General features: G+C 30.8%; 1 protein-coding gene across 1 annotated transcript; it reads left to right on the forward strand.

Moving 5' to 3' along the window:
* Positions 1 to 1959: 1959 nt before the first annotated feature.
* Positions 1960 to 17087, forward strand: LOC114285620 (uncharacterized). The gene is made up of 15 exons (XM_028228685.2): positions 1960 to 2081; positions 4825 to 4973; positions 5064 to 5175; positions 5263 to 5345; positions 6193 to 6256; positions 6356 to 6473; positions 7266 to 7420; positions 8853 to 8912; positions 13446 to 13518; positions 14313 to 14447; positions 15557 to 15594; positions 15708 to 15758; positions 15899 to 16066; positions 16147 to 16259; positions 16778 to 17087. The coding sequence occupies exons 2-15, from the start codon at positions 4849 to 4851 to the stop codon at positions 16899 to 16901; spliced, it is 1419 nt and encodes a 472-aa protein (XP_028084486.2). The 5' UTR covers positions 1960 to 2081; positions 4825 to 4848; the 3' UTR covers positions 16902 to 17087.
* Positions 17088 to 19054: the final 1967 nt, after the last annotated feature.

Genomic DNA, 19054 nt, shown 5'->3' on the forward strand with positions numbered 1-19054 from the left:
CAAAAAATAAAACACATAAAAGTGTTGGATGAAATTTATTTAGTTTGGGATGTTCTAAAAAAGTGCACTTTTTTATTTAGTTTGGGATGTTCTCAAAATGAATTTTAACTATCCAAGACATTTTCTTTATATGTTTTATATTCTATTTTTTTGCACTTAATATTATCACAAAAAAAAAAAAAAACTAAAAATTAACTTCATTTCTAAAGAATTAGAGATTCATAAATGATCACCAAATCCGTTTAGAAATATGTTATTTTAGTTGACTATTTAATTTTTTAGGAAAAAATGTGTAAAAAAACAGAGAAAGTGATGTGATGAAATATTTTGTTTTATTGACTATTTTAACTTGGGATGGGCAGCCCATCCCAAACAAACCTGTATTTTAACTTATTTTCACCTTAGAGTAATTGTACCAACAAAATCAACTATAATTACAGCATTGTAAATTAAGCATAAAATCACTATATAAAATGGAAGCTCACATGAATACATTAATGCAAGATTATTTGAGAAAACAATCCAAATAAGGACTCCTGTTTCGTTTATAAATCAATTCATATGTGACATGCAACGTGCAACCTACATGGACCTTCCAACTAGTTAAATTAAAAAAAAAAAATTAAAATTACAAACATTTCATATATAGAACATATCGATTACATATTAAAAGGCTAATAATCGTCTAATAATCATCAAAAAATATCTATTAATAACAATACAACCATCTATTACATAATAACCATCCAAGACCATCAACAAAAACAACTACCATCATCATTCAAACACATATTAAAAATTAATTTGGTAAAAAAATAAAAAAATAAAAATGTAAAAGATTTATCATTTTTATATAATTTTATCTTTGGTGAGTAGAAATAATTTTTAAAAATTCACAAATAATTTTTTGACATTTATTTTTATCAAACTAATTTATATTTTATCAAATTGACAACTTTACTATTAAAATAGAGTAACGGTATCTTCAATTATCTTTATTTAAAACTAAATTCCAAATTTAAAGTTAAATATATTATAATTAAAAAATTAAAAATTAAAATAATACAAATTTCAAACTATAAGCCCCAATAATTCAACATTCCTTATTTTTGGGCCATATAGTATAATTATCGGTTTGGGTCACTGCTGTGCCACTATTGTGCCTCATTTTGTGGTGCATTATGGATTTATTTTTATAATCTGAACCGTTCATGTTGTAAGGTTTGTTCAGTACTTTATGCCTACCAAAAATCATATTAATCAGATACCAATAATTATATGATTGATAATAAAAAAAATAGACAAGAAGTTTTTCTTTTGAAAAATAGTATAAAAATATGCAATTCGATCATATAGTTATTGATATCTGATTAATATGATTTTTGGTAGGTTTGAAGTACTCAACAAATCCTACAAAATGAACGGTTCAAATCATAAAAATAAGCTCATAATACATTTCAAAATGAGGCACAAGTCTTATAATTATTGAGTAGTCCTCCACCGTTAATTGGACACCCCACCATTGTAAAACTTTTAAAAGACAAGATAAATTACTCGTATTTTTAGGCCATATAATATAATAATTAAGTGGTCCTCTACCCTTAAGTGGACAGACCACCATTGTAAAACTTTTAACAGATAAGATAAATTCGTGCGTTGAGATTAGTTTGGAAATTGATTATTTTAATATTTTTTAAAATTTTAATTAAAATAAGAGATAAAAAAATTAATATATTTAAAATAATTTTGATAGGATATATAAAAAGCACAATGAAAAGAAAATTTTTAATTTTTTGACATCAATTATTCACTTTTTAATATTTTTAATAAATTTTTAATTTTTAAATTAAAATATTAAATTGTGAAACGAGATCTGAGTTGCAATGTCAAAGTTACCAATTGCCTAACGTGTCCCAGGGGTTAAATCGGTCATATCACACAAACCACAACGAATAAAACAACTCATCAGACATACCAACCAACCAGTCACATATCATGCTTCCCAGTGGGTCAAACGAAGTTTCATTAGAGCTTCTCTTCTTCCTCCTCGTCCTCCATCTCTCTATCAAAGTTCCATAAAGGTGCAAACCCTTTTCTCTCTCCACCTATCTTTTTATTTATCCGATTATAATCTACTTTACATCTAAGTCATATGTATATAGTTATATACTATTGATTTTTGTTAAATTTGTGGTGTTAAAACTTCATGTAGAATTGGGTTTTTGAATATCAACTGATTTGAGTTTAATAGAAGATAAATTTTTGGGTTTTGTGCCTTTCAACAAATCAACCAAGCATTTGTTCCTTTTTTCCCTCTTTTTTAGTGAGGCTCTGAATTGTTCTTCTTCTTTCTCAGCTTGTAAGGGAGAATCATGGGGTTGTTCTGTCAATTTGAGGAAATTTTCATAAATTGAACTTTTAATTCTTCTAACCTTTCCCATCTGTAGTTGGTTAGTCTAACTCTTAAACATGGGAAGCAATAGCTTTGGGTTAAATTTTGTCACACTGCTTTGATCATCTTGTTGATGATGACTCTTAGCTTAATTCAATTTAATAAAATACTTTCTAATGAATGATGATATGTAAAAGTAATCTGTTGCAGAACAAAAAAAATATGGGTCTTGCTAACAAGTGGCCTATGGCACAAGAAAAAGACAAAAAAGACAAAAAAAAAGGGGGGAAAACATGATGCACTTTCACTAAATTCAATGTACTTTTTAACATTTTCATCTATTTTAAAGACATTTTTTACTCCAATTCTAATATTAAACAATGTAAGGGCACTAGTTAGCATTTGCCAAAAAATATTACATCCAGTTTAGTCCGCATTGGATGGAGGTCTGCGAGTGTTTAGATTGGGTACATACATAATTTTTTTTGGCAATATTTGCACAAAGTGGCTCCCCTCAAGTTTTGAACCCACAACCTCAAGGTTTGCAGATCAGGTTTTAGATGGAGAAGATTGTCAACATGGTATTTGCAATGCATGGTTGATCCCAAATAGTTTGGCCTTGGATGAGATTTTTTGTTTGAGTTCAACTTGAATCTGTCCAAGATATTGCAATTGAAAATAAACATGTCGGTAGTCCGGGAGTACGGCCACGTGGTGCTCCATGGTTGTATGATTGGTGCAGAAGGTGGAGTATTGATTATTTATGTTAGGTGATTGAGGAACATGATCGGGTATAATGAATGGTGATTTGGGATACATTTGCAATGCATGTTAGGATGCAAAAATTAGAACTTCTCTCTTAGGTAAGTTTGGAGTGTCTAAGGAAACTGCAATTAGAACTTCCATGTTTTGTTTGTTATTATAAGCAATGAATTAACTCGATCTTCTTGTCATGCTGTGAGTTTCATCTGATTGCCATGCTTTTTACTCATAGAGAACTAAGGACATCACCTATTAGTTCCCTCTATTCCTTTACCATATGAACTTTTTTTTAATATGAAATTTCAACATTAAGGCACATCTAAAAAAAGAAAAAAAGGCGATCCTGTACAAGAGACTCCAGCTAAAGCGGGGTTTGGGGAAGGAAGGCACATTTATGGAATATCATAACTCTTGAGAATACACACCATTAAGGAAGTTATTATTCCACATAGTCACTACAAAACTACTAGTTCTGTCACACTGCGCTCCAAATTGTAGAACATAATTAGCTTCATTTTATTAGTCCCTAGAGTTGGGGTGAAGCTTATTTATGCAAATTAAAATGATCTATATTCCACTAAAGCAGGCTTAACTTCAAAAGGGGTAAATTTCATTAATTACCCTCCAAATAAGACCAAAATGTCACTTTGGTCCCCATTTCCTAGAAATATGCTTGAATTCTAATATTATCCCTCTGTCAGTACTTGTCATTAGGTTAGACTAAAACTGGGCATGTGGTTATCATATGATCAAATAATTAGTTTATTGATCATTTTCTACTTACTTTTGGCTAGCACTCTCCACCATTTGAGTTTCATCCAAATTTCATTTTTGGTCCTTGAAATTTCAATTGCAACTGTCTTACCTTTGAATTTTTAGTAAAATTTCAATATTAATCTTGATCAGTCATTGCCTTCAAATTATATACAAATAGGCATGCAGAAGGGATAAATGATCAATTTTGTTAATGGAAAATGGGATGTTGGGTTTCATTTTGTAGACAAAAATAAGTTAAGGTAAATAGTATTGGCGGTTTTTCTGGGATAAGAGATGTGGAGGTCAATTTTGTTTGAGAAAGAAAAAATACGATAGGTATAATGAATTTCATTGATTGAGATGCTTAGTGGAGGATGATAAGTTTATTGTAAAATGAGAATGTGGGATATGATGATGATGGGTTTTGTTAATGGAATAAGTGATGGTGAATTCCTTCTAGAGAAAGAAAGTGAAACTTGGAGGTAATATTTTAGGGGCCAAATTCAAATTTGGGTAAACTTGGATGGTGTACTGTCATTCAAATGAAGGTATTAATGGTCAATAATATTTTTAAGTAGGTTATTGGACAGTCAAATGCCTAATTTCTATTAATTCAATTACATTTATTGACAAACGGATGACATTGAATTTGGGTGCAACTTTGAGTGAACATTGTTAAAATTGAAATCTTGCGGGCCCAAATTGAAATTGTGGCTTAACTTGGAGGGTGATAATGTAAATTATCCATTCCTGAGAGAGATACTTCTCTATCCCTCAGCAACTATAGGCTTGCTAGCTTATAAGTATCTAACTGATGGCAGATGACATTGTGACTGAAGGAATAAATTCATGTATGCTAAACCTGAGTTCTTTTTTAGGACATATGAAGGTGGATTATCTATTTCTGATTATAGGTTTTCAAATTGGGAGTAAACTTCATGGATGATGGTCCTCGGGGAATAAAAGTTTTTGGGGATCATTTTGAAGCTTCAACGCCTGGTGTGGACTCTCTTCAAAAGAAAATTTCCTCTATTGCACATCCAAGAACAGATAACACTTCGAGGTATTTCTTTCTTGCAAGTGGTAAGAGGGAAAAAAGGCAATATACTTCAAATTGATTTCGGTTTAGTTTCCTTATTCTGCATTAGCATAGGTTGCATCGCCGTTTGTGGGCTCGAAGAAAATTAAGAAGTGCTGTGTCCATGTTAAACTTGTTTAGTCTACGGGGACTACCATGGGGATCTGGCACCAATGGTCAGGAAAAGGTTGATTGAATTGTCTATTAGATGCCTGTGTATTGGTTGTTCTTATCTTTTATATTTCATGATAACCACTGTGATTTTGACTTGTAGGTTGTGTTAACAGCTGTGGAAATACAATCCCTTCGATCTGAAATTGCTGATTTAGAAGAAAGAGAAGCTCATTTGAAAGCTCAGTAAGGAGATTTGATCCTTGGTTTTGGTTTTCTTTCTAAATATTTTTTCTGGCCTTTTATTTTTAACTTTTTCAATGACAAAATTGTTTGCCTGTTATGATATAAATTCTCAACACAACACAAAAGACGGAGTTAGTGTCACTTGTATTTGAATTTTAAAATTGACTTAAAAAGTGGTAAAATCATGTAGCTTATGTGTATGCCTTAGATATTTGGATCTATGTTACCCAGAATGCGAATTCTTCCTAGTACAAGGAGTGGGAACGGGAACGGGAACGGGGTACACCATATGTAGGATTGTATATATCACACTGTTAGAATTTAAGATAATTCTAAAGAGTTTCTTTAAACTATTAGACATATGTTAAAATATAGTTCATTATTTTTCAAACTAATGATATAAAAGCACATTTCTAGGCGCATTATAACAATTTTATGACATTTTGTCATGTCAAAACTAAATTTTCTTTAGATTTTATTTATTTATATTTGATTTTTTTATCCTTCAAAGGAAATATATAGTAAAAAAATTTGGATCGCTTTAAATCACTAAATCGATCACTTTGAAACAAAAATATACTTTGTCTCAGAATGTACGTTCCAAACTTCCAAAACATGGTATAATCATTTTCTGGTAACACTGCTTTGGATAAAACTTACACATCTGCATTGGCCATGAGGGATACACTGCACAAGCATGCATATGGATCTTATATTTTGATTCCAGTACTACTCTCTCTCTCTGTCTTTCTCTCTCGTATTTATTTATTTTTGAGACTGGATTATATGTTTCCTTTGTAATTGCCTTTATCAACTATCAAAATTGAGATCGTTTTGTTTCATACAGGTTGGAACATGTTGATGAAATTTTGAGATCTTCTCGTCTTTCAGGCTATCTATACATCCGAACTGTACTATCTTCGTCTTCACTTTCATTTTGTTTTTGAAATGCTCTGTGTGTGCACATTGCTAACATCCATTGATAATCTTTTATATATTTTATTTGATAGAGATGGGCAGCATTACCTGGTGAACCTCCTCCTATTGATGATACTGAAGTTGATGACTGGCTTCCACGCTTTCTTGTCTTTCATGGACCATGTATCTTCTTTTATTTGTTGCCAACAGGTAACTTATTGGAATTTTTTACTTCCAAGTGTCTTTGGTACCCGCTTAAATGTTCTGTTACAATTATATATGAAATCCGGCATGCTATGAAGGACTAACACTCCAAAACAGGTGTTGTAGTAGTGTCAGACATAGGGGCACGGCAGGGACACATGCGGGACACGCCAGCTAGCATGTCGCTTTATTTAATTTATTTATTTTCAAGAGACACGCCGGGGACACACCAACTAGTTTTTTTCCCCTTCTTTTGTACTTTAGATGGATGTTGGATGTTTATTACTTTTTGCTTACATTTAAATAATTAATAGATTATCCATAAAAAAACATAAATGATGAGAGTTAAATTAATAGTGTTCTCTTTTTTCTTTTTCTTTTTCTTTTTTTTTATTTTTAATAATTATTATATTGAATTAGTGTTAACTTCTGTTAATTTTGTTTATACACGACATCTGGCATATGTCGTGCTTGTTATTTTCCTTTGAAGCAGTGTTAGCTTATTAGCTTCAAATTTGCCACAGTTTGTTTGTGCTAAAACCATATGCTAAATTTTTATTTATCAAAAAAAAAAATATGCTAAATTTTTATGAAACCACTTAAGGTTGTAATATGATCAGTAAGAGTTGTTTGTTTCTTCTCCCAATGCATCTCATGTCCATCTATGGGTCAAAGTACATATTTTATGAAACTCATTATTGAGCACCCAACAATCCCTCCATGCATATTTTATCATTGGAACTCAGAGGAAATGCACAAAACTTGCTTTCTAGTGATCTTGAAAGAAATATTTTGCAGATTTGAGTCCTCAGGACTCCACCCTACTATCTGATATCACTGAAGTAGGTCCTCTGCCATGCTTTACACGAGAAGATGGGGAAACTCGATATTGCTTTTACATCTTAACTGTTCATGGGCTGCGATATGAGTGCTCAAGTGCTTCCAAAGTACAGGTACACCCAATAATTTAACATCCTCTGTGGTGATGATATTGAATGTTGATTTTTTATCATTTCCTAAATTTTGAAGGAAAAAAAAATAGCAACCTTGCTTGTTTTCACTTTTTAAAAAACACTTTTAAGAAAATTCTACTTTCTTATTTTTCGTGTTTTTTTGTTTTTACTGAATTTTTTTAATATTTTAAACAATTTTTTTACTTTTTAGACACATCTAACATAAATACACCTTAAAAGTAAAAAAAATTGTAAAAAAAATCTTTTAAAAATTCACTAAATACCAAAAATATTAAAAAAAAAATACAAGAATTCAGTACATTTTTTGTATTTTTTATGTATTTATTAATTTTTTAAAATATTTTTTCACAAATTTTTTACTTTTTAGATACATCTAAGTAAGGTGCATTTTAAAAAGTAAAAAAAATGTTTAAAATTTAAAAAATATTCACTAAAAACAAAAACAAAAAAACACGAAAACCAAAAAAGTCAATTTTTAAAAAACTTAATCCAGAAAACTTAAACCAAACACACTGAGGCCATGTTTGTTTGGGTGGACATGAGCTTGGGATTGGACTAATAGTCCAATAAAATTATTAATCCGATGTTTGGTTAAACAATTGAAGTACGGATTAATTATTTTAAATTTGACTATTAGTTAAGATAGGATATATAATCCAACGGATTCATAGTGTTAGGACTATTAGTTATGGGAATGCTAATCCAGTCCGCCCAAACAAACATGGCCTGAATGGTTCTACCTTTACTGTCAATGCTCTCTCACTCGAAGCTTGCAGTCACTTGTTTATGAGCATTGTGATAAGGTGTTGTTGGTACATGTTTGTTGAGATTGTCATGGGGTTGTTTAGGATGTGCTAAATAAGTGCACTTTTTGTCTTTTTGAACTAAAAAATTGAGAAAAAAAATATGGATGTTTGGGTTAACTTTTTGACTTTTTATGAAAAAATGTGTATTAAAAAATTGTATAAATTAGTGTGTAGGGAAAAATTAGAATTGGGAGTTGTGCAGTCGTAATTTTTGACTTTTGGTGATTAGTGATAACTTTTTAACTTTTTGAGTAACTTTTTGACTTTTTAGATTTTTGGCAACTTGCCAAACTTGGCCTAAATTTGCTTATTAGGAAATGGTTATTTACCCCTATTGGAAGAAGAAAAGAAAAATTTTCCGAAATAATTTCTTTCCAATCTGTTAAATGATAATGACTTCTACGTTGTACTAGAGACTGGCATCATCATAATTCATTTGATATTTCACTTCCAAACAATCCCTTTTTCTCTTTGCACAAGAATAAATGGTAATGCACAGTTAGTATTAAGACATTCATTTTTATCATAGTTGTTTTCTTTGATGAACGCTTACATTCATAATTTCCACTTTTTTTCATCTAAACTTTTTTTTGTTTCTTTCTCAGCTGGACTCTTGGTTGACGACATTACAAGTTGACTGCAAGTCAGAACCCGATAGAACTGCTGTCAATGATTCAAGAAAGAAGTGAAATCTTTTATTCATCTGTAACAGTAACTTGTAAATATGTCCAAAATTTCAAGTAAATTTACCTCGGATTAACCGACATGTAACTTAGCAGTGATTTCGCGAAATTTAATCATAATGTTCTGTACATAACATGACATTCTGGTGTAATAATAAAGGGTGTTGTATCTACTGATTTCATTAAAATTCATGTTTAGAAGTTTGAAATAGAATCATGTATGCCACCAACATTGTACTTCTTGAACATCTGAATCGGCCTCATCTACACCATGTCAAGGTTTGTGGAGTAGTAAATACTCATCCAATCTCTCTTTCAAAGTGAACAATACAATGAATGGAAATTATTGTATTCACATATCAATGGAAATTCAATGAGTTGAATTTGTGAGAGGTTTTTTTATTGCATGTCTATGTAATATAAGAGAATAGTCAATATACCCACTTGTCACTAGATTTTGTTAGGAATTGATACACCTAATGAATAGGGGGAAAAAAAAAAAGAAGCAAAAAGCAAGCACATAAGAATACAGGAATTTATGTGATTCGCAATAAATTAAGGTTACATCCACTGTGATTTTTCACTATGATCAGAAAGATATAAGATATAGAGATAGTTGTCTCTCTTTTGACTATAAAAACATATAGATTAAAGTAGCATGTCATAAGTGTAAAAATACCAAATACTTTTACTCCAAAAATTAAAGTCGGGGCACATCTCCCAAACTACCTCGTTGGATCTGCGATCACTACCCCAACAGAATGCTTGTGGAGGAATTAGACGCATGTTTTTCCGGTATAGCGATGTTTTACATCAATGGATCACATTAATTTGCTTCAATTGGAGAAGATAGATGGTGATGTTTTATGTCTCCAAATATATTAGGATACAAGTATACAAGTGGAACATTAACCTTTTTAAGATGGATTCCAGTTAACTAGGGTTGTTTGGGATGATCTAAATAAGTGTACTTTTTGACTTTTTATGAAATATGGGTTGAGTTTGGGTTGGGTTTGAAGTGATGTGTTAGAGAGATGATGTGACTTAAATAAGATGATGTGACTTAAATAGGATAGTGACTTTTTGACTTTTTGCCTTTTTCAAGACATGCCAAACTTGGCCTAAAGAGAAGTGATGCATTTTTAACGAAGATGAACTTCTCTCACAATTGAATTCTAGTTAGAAAAAGTCTAAGAAACACAATAATTAATTATAGAATTGAGTATAACTTTTTCGCATGAAACGGATCTCATATTATGTAAAAGTTTTGTATCTAATTCTATGATTGATTTTTATATTTTTAGAAGTGTTCTAGTTAGCAAGAATATGTTACTTTTGTCCACATCACTTGATGTGTATATGTCAAGTATTGTTTGTTTTACTTTATAGTGCCAAAGGAAAGGGAAGCTTCCTCTATGATAAAGCTTTAAAACATATATGGTTGGCTACCGAATTAGCATGGGAAAAAGGACAGTGAAAACGAAATTATTTTCCACTGTTTGACTGCTGGCTTAAATAGATAAGAACAAGAGTAATAAAAAAGTTTGATGGGGTTAAGCCTATACAAAAAATCCCCCGTCATTTTCTCAAAGACAAATCATTCAATAGAAAGGTTTTTTTATTTTTATTTTTGGCTAACAGGAAAATTTATTATTTGTTTTATGATCAATGTTAACAATGATCCTGGTCCATTGTTTAGTATTAAGATTGTGGGTAAATTGCCTTATATTTGAAAAAGTTAGAAAAAGTGTTTTGCACATTAATCAAAAGTATTTTTAATTGGGTTTATCGTCATTTTAAATTTTAACATAAGAGAACTTCAGTGATCTGTAGGACTCACAATCCTTCATTTTTTTGGACTTTTAGTTTATTTATATCATTCATGAAAAAAAATTATGTCGATTTGATAACTGTAAGCTATTCATTTTCTTGCATTTGTTTCCGAAAAAATAGATGATAAATATACTTTTGAAATAGACCATCATTTTTTTGGAGACAAATGTGAGAAAATAAATAAGTTGCGATTATCAATTCAATCTATTTTTCTTTATGAATGATATACACTTAGGGCTCTACAAAAAATAAACGGTTATAATTATGGAAATACACAAAATGCATGGGTAAATAAGATTTTATAAGATTGGTTACTTGATGCACTTTACAAAAAAAAAACCCATCCATTCATTTAAGTATATGTCTGGTCCTTCGTTTGATCGTGTTATTCGACCTTTTTTTCTTTTTCTTTTTTTTTTTTTGGGGGGGGGGGAGGGGCCTTTTCCTATATTTATTTATTTATTTTGATAAATTACACTCACTTCTCTTAGGATTTTAAAAAAATTACAGTTAATTCTATACTTTTTAATATAATTACACATATTTTATTTTTAACAAAACGAATTGACCGAAACTAATGCAAATTGTGGATAAATATCGAAATAAATGAAGATAAATATAATATTTAAGTTGATAAAAGATGATAACATTAATTTTTTTTTCATTCATATAGCTAACGAATTATTGATAAAAATGATCAAACTATTATATAAATTAAAATATTAGGAGAGATTGATGCAATTATGTCAAAAGTATATAAAAATTAAGGGTAAACTACTAATAGGTTCTAATAGTTGGACTTAATTCTCATCAAGTCCTATTGAAAATAAGTCTTGATAAAATTGTACCTAAAAATAATTTTTTTGTGATAATTTTTTATATATGTCACTAAAAATTGACAATTAGTAACTTTTTTTGTCATGATTTTTATAAATTGTCACTAAAACTTAAAATTAGTGACTTTTTTTATGACAAATTTTTTCCATATGACCTATTAGACAATAAGTTCACTTATTAGGATTTACACATAAGTACCCCTAAAATTAAATATATTTTTGCTAAATCTTAGGGAATGTGGTATAGTTTAGGTTTGAGCTTATGTTAAGTTCAAATTTGAAGTTGAAACTTGAGGGGCGAGATGCCCATTATGTCTTTTGTTTTGATGATTCAAACAATTCATTTTATAAGACGTTTTGTATATATGATTGATAAAAAAAAATTTACGTCGATCCGACAAGTATAATATTTTCATTGTATTATATTTATTTTTAAAAAATGAATGACTTATTACAAAATCATACTTGTCGTTCTTATTTGTAGAGTTACATGTGGTAAAATAAAAATGTTACAGATCAATCTATATTTTTTCAAATGAATGATATATGTTAAAAGTTTTATAAAATAAATAATTTAAATAATCAAAATGAGATAATTTAAATTTGAAACAAACTTAACCTATAATTTATGAAAATTGTTTTATCTACGCAATTTCTCCTTGAATCCCTTCGAATGAGGTGACAAGTAAAATGGAAATGTTTTATCTACACGCTTCAATTGGTATAGAAATTGTATTATATCTTATCATCTCATTTGGAAGATTTGTAAAGAAAGAAATTGTATAAATATAATATTACTAATAATTTATCATTATTTTTTGAAAAAATTACACTGACACGGTATCAGTCAAATATATTTATAAAAATGTAAGAAAATATCATAAATATTAATAATTAATATTATAATTTTTTATCTTCTCGTTTTTTAGTTGGGAAAGTAAAATCCTTTATTCTCACAGAAAAAAACAGTGAAACAAGAGAGGCAGAGTAGGTCCTTTTTTCCGTTCAAGATCCTCTCCTTAATTTTTTTTTCCTTACTTTCTTACTTGTTAAGCCATTGGGTTTATTTTTTGGTCTAATTTCGATGATTCCAACCGTTGATATTTTAAGATTTATCGAGTATATCATATCTATAAAAAATCAAATTGATCGAATATCAGAAATTACGTGTTGAGATCATTGAACTAAAATTTTTTTTTTTAAAATTTAATAAACAATTTTTCAAACTCATGTTTTCTAATATCCGATTAATTTAATTTTGTACATATATAATATAATTAACAAATTTTAAAATATAAATAATTAAAATTTTCAAAATTAAACTTAAAATAAACCCAATGACTCAACGAATAAGAAAGTAAGGAGAGAATCAAAAGAATCTTGATTCCTTTTTCCCACACTCATTCCCTCCGCCTTTCTTTCAGCAATCATGATAACCAAACAACAAAATGATCGTCAGAATCCATATAGCTGCACAAGCGGCGTCGTTTACAGATTTCTAATAAAGGATTTCACATTAACCCTGATTAACGAATTTTAGAAAAGATTTGAATAGGGAAAGGTAAAAAATAAATAAAATATAATTATATTTTATTTTATTTTATTTTATTTTATTTATGTTTTTCTTTTATTTTTTAAAATTTCTTTTCAAATAACCAAATAAAGCGGAACTATCTCACCACAAAAAGCTATCATCTCCTCTCCTCACTCTCACTCCTCACAACACAAACACACACACACACACACACACACACACACACTAAACTTCTCTCTCTACAGCCAAAGCTTCAAACAAAACAGAGAGCTTTTCTTAACCACCTTGTGAGCACCCATTATGAGGTCTCAGGTATTCAGATCTGCTTCTCGTGCTGCAAAGTCTCTGCTTTCTTCTTCAAAGCAGACCTTTCATGTTTTTGCTGGTAAAATTTCCCACATTTCAATCCCTTTGAATTGCACTTTTCGAAAATTTGTTGATTTTTGTTTTATTAAAAGTATTTAATTCACGCGTTTGTTATATCTTATATAGTAGATTATTTGATTTCGGTAAATTCTTGATTTTCATCTGATATTTATTGAGCGATTCGTTCTGATAATAGTCACAGTTCAATTCTTGTATTCTCATCCTATTTTAAAAGATATTGTATTGTTTTTCTACAATTTGTGTAATCGTTTGTTCTATGTGGACTTTCAATAAGAATCTGTATTCAGCTCTGTTGTAGATTTTTATTTTTTATTTTTTATTTTTAGATTTATATATGATATTAAAATGAAACCCAATGACATGACATAATTAATACAAAAAATTCCCAAAAGGTGGGACAGATATTCACAACAAATACACGAGGTGGGAAGATTCGAACCATTGATCTCCTAAGATGTTCGGGCCGAGCGGGCTAGTCCCGTTGGTTCTTTGCAAATTTCCACATTTTTTGGGGTGTAAATTGCCACTTCTAGTGCATTCATCTGAATTCTTTCTTTTTAGATCTAGTCACTCATCTATTTAAACATGTTGTATGTTCTGCTCACAGTGTCTTGACTTTGTTCTTGTTACTGTGCGTTTCATTACTTAACCGAATTTTTGTAAACTAGACATGTTATAAACATTTCATGCGCGTATATCAGATACATATGCATTCTGCATACGTTATAGTACAAGTATACATGGTAATATATGCATAAATGTATTAACTTACTGTGTTGTCTACAACTGTAGAAGGTCGAGCTGCTGCTGGAGCTGCAGCAGTTTCATTCAGAGGAAAGCTGCCTTCTTTATTAGCTTCATATGGGAGGGATTCTGGAAAAGTGTCCGGAGGATGGATTTCTGGGGCTCTTGCCCTTCCTGCTGCAGGTTTTGACAGAAACGTATTCATATTTTTCTGTAATTCTATTTGAGCTTCTTTTAACCTGCTTCTAGGAAGCCAAGAAGTACGTGGAATTTCATTTTTTTTTTTTTGTTGATATTTTGTACTTGATTATACCTTGACCACCTTGTATGTGCAGAATCTCATATCTTTGGTATGAAGTGATATATTGTACTTTGTGCCCTTTTGTAACGAAATAATGGCTTTGGTTTGTAAGAATGAATAATGTTATTGCATTTGGCTGTTTGGGATCCTGCTTCCTGTTATTGATTTGCATTTGTTTTGTAGAACTAGATACTGGATGATGGATAAATGAATGGAAGGCCTAGATCTAACATTTCAATGTTTTTGGTCTATTTACGTCTTTGTCTATTTTATAATCTGTTTGATTTGATTTTTGCTGACTTAAACATCACACTTACTTGTCCTATATCTTCACTGTGAGAAGACAGAAAATTAGCATTTTCTTAGGTTGGGTTAGAGAGGAAGAGGAGCCCTGTCCCTTGTTGAAGATTTAACATCGTGGCATCCGGGACCTCTTCTACATCAATTACACTGTGCTTAAGCATGGCAATGGGTTGAAACAATGTGTTTGGAGTCTTTCAAGTTTGGAGCTCTTGCTTGGGTTTCTCCCCACATTACATCTTGATCCCCAACTGAAAGATTTGTTGTGGGCTATCATACTTCCTGCATTGATCTGATCTCATGCCAATTCATTCAATTTGTTAGCTGGATTAAAATTCATTAGCTTTAATTTCACAAACTTTAGAATTTTTTCAGGAAAAAAATCATAGTCGTGATAGATCAATGCTATTATGTTCACAAATAGTCCATGTACCTTGAATTTTTTGATTTCTATCCATTTATGATTTACAACTAATATTGCGGTGATAATTGACAAAACTATTTACAGTTATGACAAACATCGATTTTGTCCCTACTTGTTTAGAGGGTTTGGATGCTTATCACAGATAATGTGATTATCTATGTGATAGCCATGGCTAACTGGATCTTTGTTGCATGATTTTATCACTTGAAAGCTTGTTTAATCTCCGAATCCTCATTTTTCCTTTGTAACCCTTTCTTTTTACTGCAGCCTACATGCTTCAGGAGCAGGAGGCACATGCTGCAGAGGTACTGTAATTAGCAATTAATTCTATATTATTACCCATAGTCAACATCCATATATCATCATTTTCCCCTCATCTATTTGGTAAAAATTAATGCACCTTTTCTTCACTATTCAGATGGAGCGCACTTTCATTGCTATCAAGCCCGATGGAGTGCAGAGAGGGCTGGTAAGATTACTACCACACTTTAGTATGTTACACCACTAGTTGCATGGTAACAGTTTGTAATAGTTGTTTTATTTATTTTTTTATTTTTTGGTTGGGTGGAATTGAAATATCTGACCTAAGGCAGCTTCTTTGTGTTCCAGGTTTCAGAAATCATATCGCGTTTTGAGAGAAAAGGGTTTAAGCTTGTGGCAATCAAAATAGTGGTTCCTTCAAAGCAATTTGCGCAGAAGCATTATCATGATCTCAAGGAAAGACCCTTCTTCAATGGCCTCTGCGACTTCCTTAGCTCTGGCCCTGTTATTGCAATGGTTAGAAGAACTTTGACTCCTATTTCCTTGTCTGACAACTTAACAGCTAGCTGAATTCAAACTTTTTTTTACTTCTATAGGTCTGGGAAGGTGAAGGAGTGATAAAATATGGGAGGAAGCTCATTGGAGCCACAGACCCACAGAAATCAGAACCTGGAACCATTAGAGGTGATCTAGCTGTTGTTGTTGGCAGGTATTGTTTTAAATCAGTTCTGATTTTTTGTTTCCTTTAGGCTCAGTTTGTTTCAGATGAAAGTAGTAGAAAATGAAGGAAAGAGAAAAACTAGAAACTTTTTCTGAGTGTGTTTAACATGAAAGTGATGGAAACTACAATACAACCAACCCATATTAACATTGTGACTAACTTTCGAATTTCTTCAAGAAAGCACAAGAACATTTAAATTTGTGCATGCAAGGGATTATTTATAAAATTTCAAATCTCTTTCTTTTTCTTGCAAAATTTTCATTCTAATCGAATGCTCGTACGAAATTTATGTTCTTTTCTTTCACTTTCACTTTATACCATTTTTTTCCTTTCTAATCAATGGAGCCTTACTCTTACCAAGCTGTCTTTCACTTCCAGAGTTGCCTTTCTTAAGGTTTATGAAGTCGACAATATAATTTTTACTTCATGAACTTCTTTCATTAGTTCTAAATAGCACAACTTGTATTGGGCTTTTTATTTTCAATCTGAAATGTTGCGCTTTGCAGAAATATCATCCATGGAAGTGATGGCCCTGAGACAGCCAAGGATGAAATCAATTTGTGGTTCAAACCAGAAGAGTTGGTTAACTACACAAGCAATGCAGAGAAGTGGGTCTATGGAGTCAACTGATGAAGTGTTTTTTTTTTGGTTCTTTTTCTTCTCGGCTAGTTAGGTCCCGCATGAAGAGTGGGGTAGCAACATGATTATCAGAATAAAGTTATTTTTGCTTAGTTAAAACTGATGATAACATTGCTACGCTGCCAACTGCTAGCGAAATATATCACCATAATAATCCATTTGACCTCTTTTATTTTATGATTCTGATCAATGCAACTTTTGTGCTTTTTGTTTTCTTCTTTTCTTCCATGTTCTGAGGAAAGATGGCCTTTTCATGTCAGAATGCTTATTGTTCCGCTTTCTATGTCACAGCAATGTCGTTGGGTTGGTTGAATTGATTTTTAACAGACTAAATTGTGGCCTGTGAATCGCTTTTTCATGAACTTCCTTCGAAGTAAGACATTTTTAAACCAACCTGCTATTCGAAAACAGTGAACGGAAAATAATTAAGGTTTGGATTTTCATTTTGCCGCATTTTGCTCACAGGGTTGGAAATTCTTAGAAATATTGAAAAAAGTACAGTGGATCGTAAAATCCAGGAAATGCATGTTGAATGTACTTGATCTTAAATATTTCCATTTATTTGACTTTTTTAAAATAATGGTTCACGAAAAATAGATAAATTGTTTGTCAAATTTCCAAAACTCTATTCCTTTCATGCGAGTGGTTCGGAATTCTAAACATATGAAATTTTTATGGGATTTGAAGCATTCTTATCTTAATAAGAGTAAAACAATGAAAATAACAAAATAAGCAAATTTCTTCCTAAAAAAAAAAAAGAAGCAAATTTATCCCAATCGCTTTGAATTATGTCATATTGTCAAAAAAACACAAAAACAAAAGCTCATTAAATACAATATTATAATTATTATTTTTTTTTTAAAAAACAATTGTTCTACCTACCGATATAAATTTAGAAACTTGATGTAATATTGGGATGTAAGAAAAACCGATCTAACTAAACTGACCCCTAAGATTGACAAAAAGTTTGAGTCGGTCTATTTTTCATAACTTATGATTTGTTTCAGTTTTAAAAAATATTACACCAGTACAAGCTGAATTCACTGAAATATTATATTTAAATACATTTATATCTTAATTATTTGAGCATTAGAATATAAGTAATAAAAATATATGGTCTGTAACAAAAATTAGGGAAGGAGTGTATTTATAGAACAACTTATTTATCATTTTTCTTGATTTATTTCCAATGTGAAATTTTATAAGTTTTCATAAAACCCGTAAAATCTCAAGAGAATTCTTATATTAGACAAAACTAACAAATTTGATAAAATGAAATCATATTATACGGTCTGTTTTGATTTCTCAATTAATAAAATTAAAAAGTTTGGTTTAGTGCTTAGTTCTTTCTCAATTGCAACTGAATTGAACCATTTTCATCCTAACTAGGGGTGATCATGGATTCGTCTAACCCGCCCAACTCAACCAAACCGATCAAACCTGAATGATTTTGGGCGGATGTATTTCTTTCGATGGACAGATACGGATAAAATATTACAAAATTTACGGATACGGTTCGGATGATGGATTAACCATCTCGCATCCGCATAAACCTGATCCATCCGTAGATGAAGTTAAAAAAAAAAAAAAAAAAAGAAACTGCTAACAAGTAGCAATATAGAGTAGAAATAAATATATATTTTTGTGAAAATGAAAAATAATACCTTAAAAATATGCATACGGGGTACCATGGCTTATTATAGACAAATTATATACATTTTTTCAAATTATTAATTATTGGAGATCGTGAAAGTTATGAATTATAATTAAAAAAAAATTAAAATTTGTAAAATCTAAATTGCCAAACCGATCACATCCATCTGTCAACCCGTACAGCCTACTCAATTCGCATCCGCCAAACTAGTGGACAGATTTTTTAATTCACCTAATTTTGGATGGTTGACGGATAAGATGCCACCTGAACCATCGCAATCGGCGATCATCTCTAACCCTAATTAATGTAATATTTGATGGGATAAAGATTGGTAGCTCGAAAATTTACCCCCCCTAATCCCCCTAATGCCCAAAACGATGTCATTTTGGGCATTAGGCTTTTTTTTTCTTTTTTCTTTTTTTTCTTCCATTTTCGAAGCTTTTCGAGCTCAAGCACAGACAGGGAAGAGGGAGAGGGAGAGGGAGAGGGA

Source organism: Camellia sinensis, chromosome 13 (assembly GCF_055761805.1).
Source record: "Camellia sinensis isolate YWXY chromosome 13, ASM5576180v1, whole genome shotgun sequence".
NCBI classification, from domain to species: domain Eukaryota; kingdom Viridiplantae; phylum Streptophyta; class Magnoliopsida; order Ericales; family Theaceae; genus Camellia; species Camellia sinensis.

Coding starts and splice junctions, on each gene's coding strand:
- LOC114285620 (XM_028228685.2), top strand. CDS start 4,849: ATGGATGATGGTCCTCGGGGAATAAAAGTTTTTGGGGATCATTTTGAA. Junction 4,974..5,063: donor AGAACAGATAACACTTCGAG/GTATTTCTTTCT, acceptor GCATTAGCATAG/GTTGCATCGCCGTTTGTGGG. Junction 16,260..16,777: donor CTAGCTGTTGTTGTTGGCAG/GTATTGTTTTAA, acceptor TGCGCTTTGCAG/AAATATCATCCATGGAAGTG.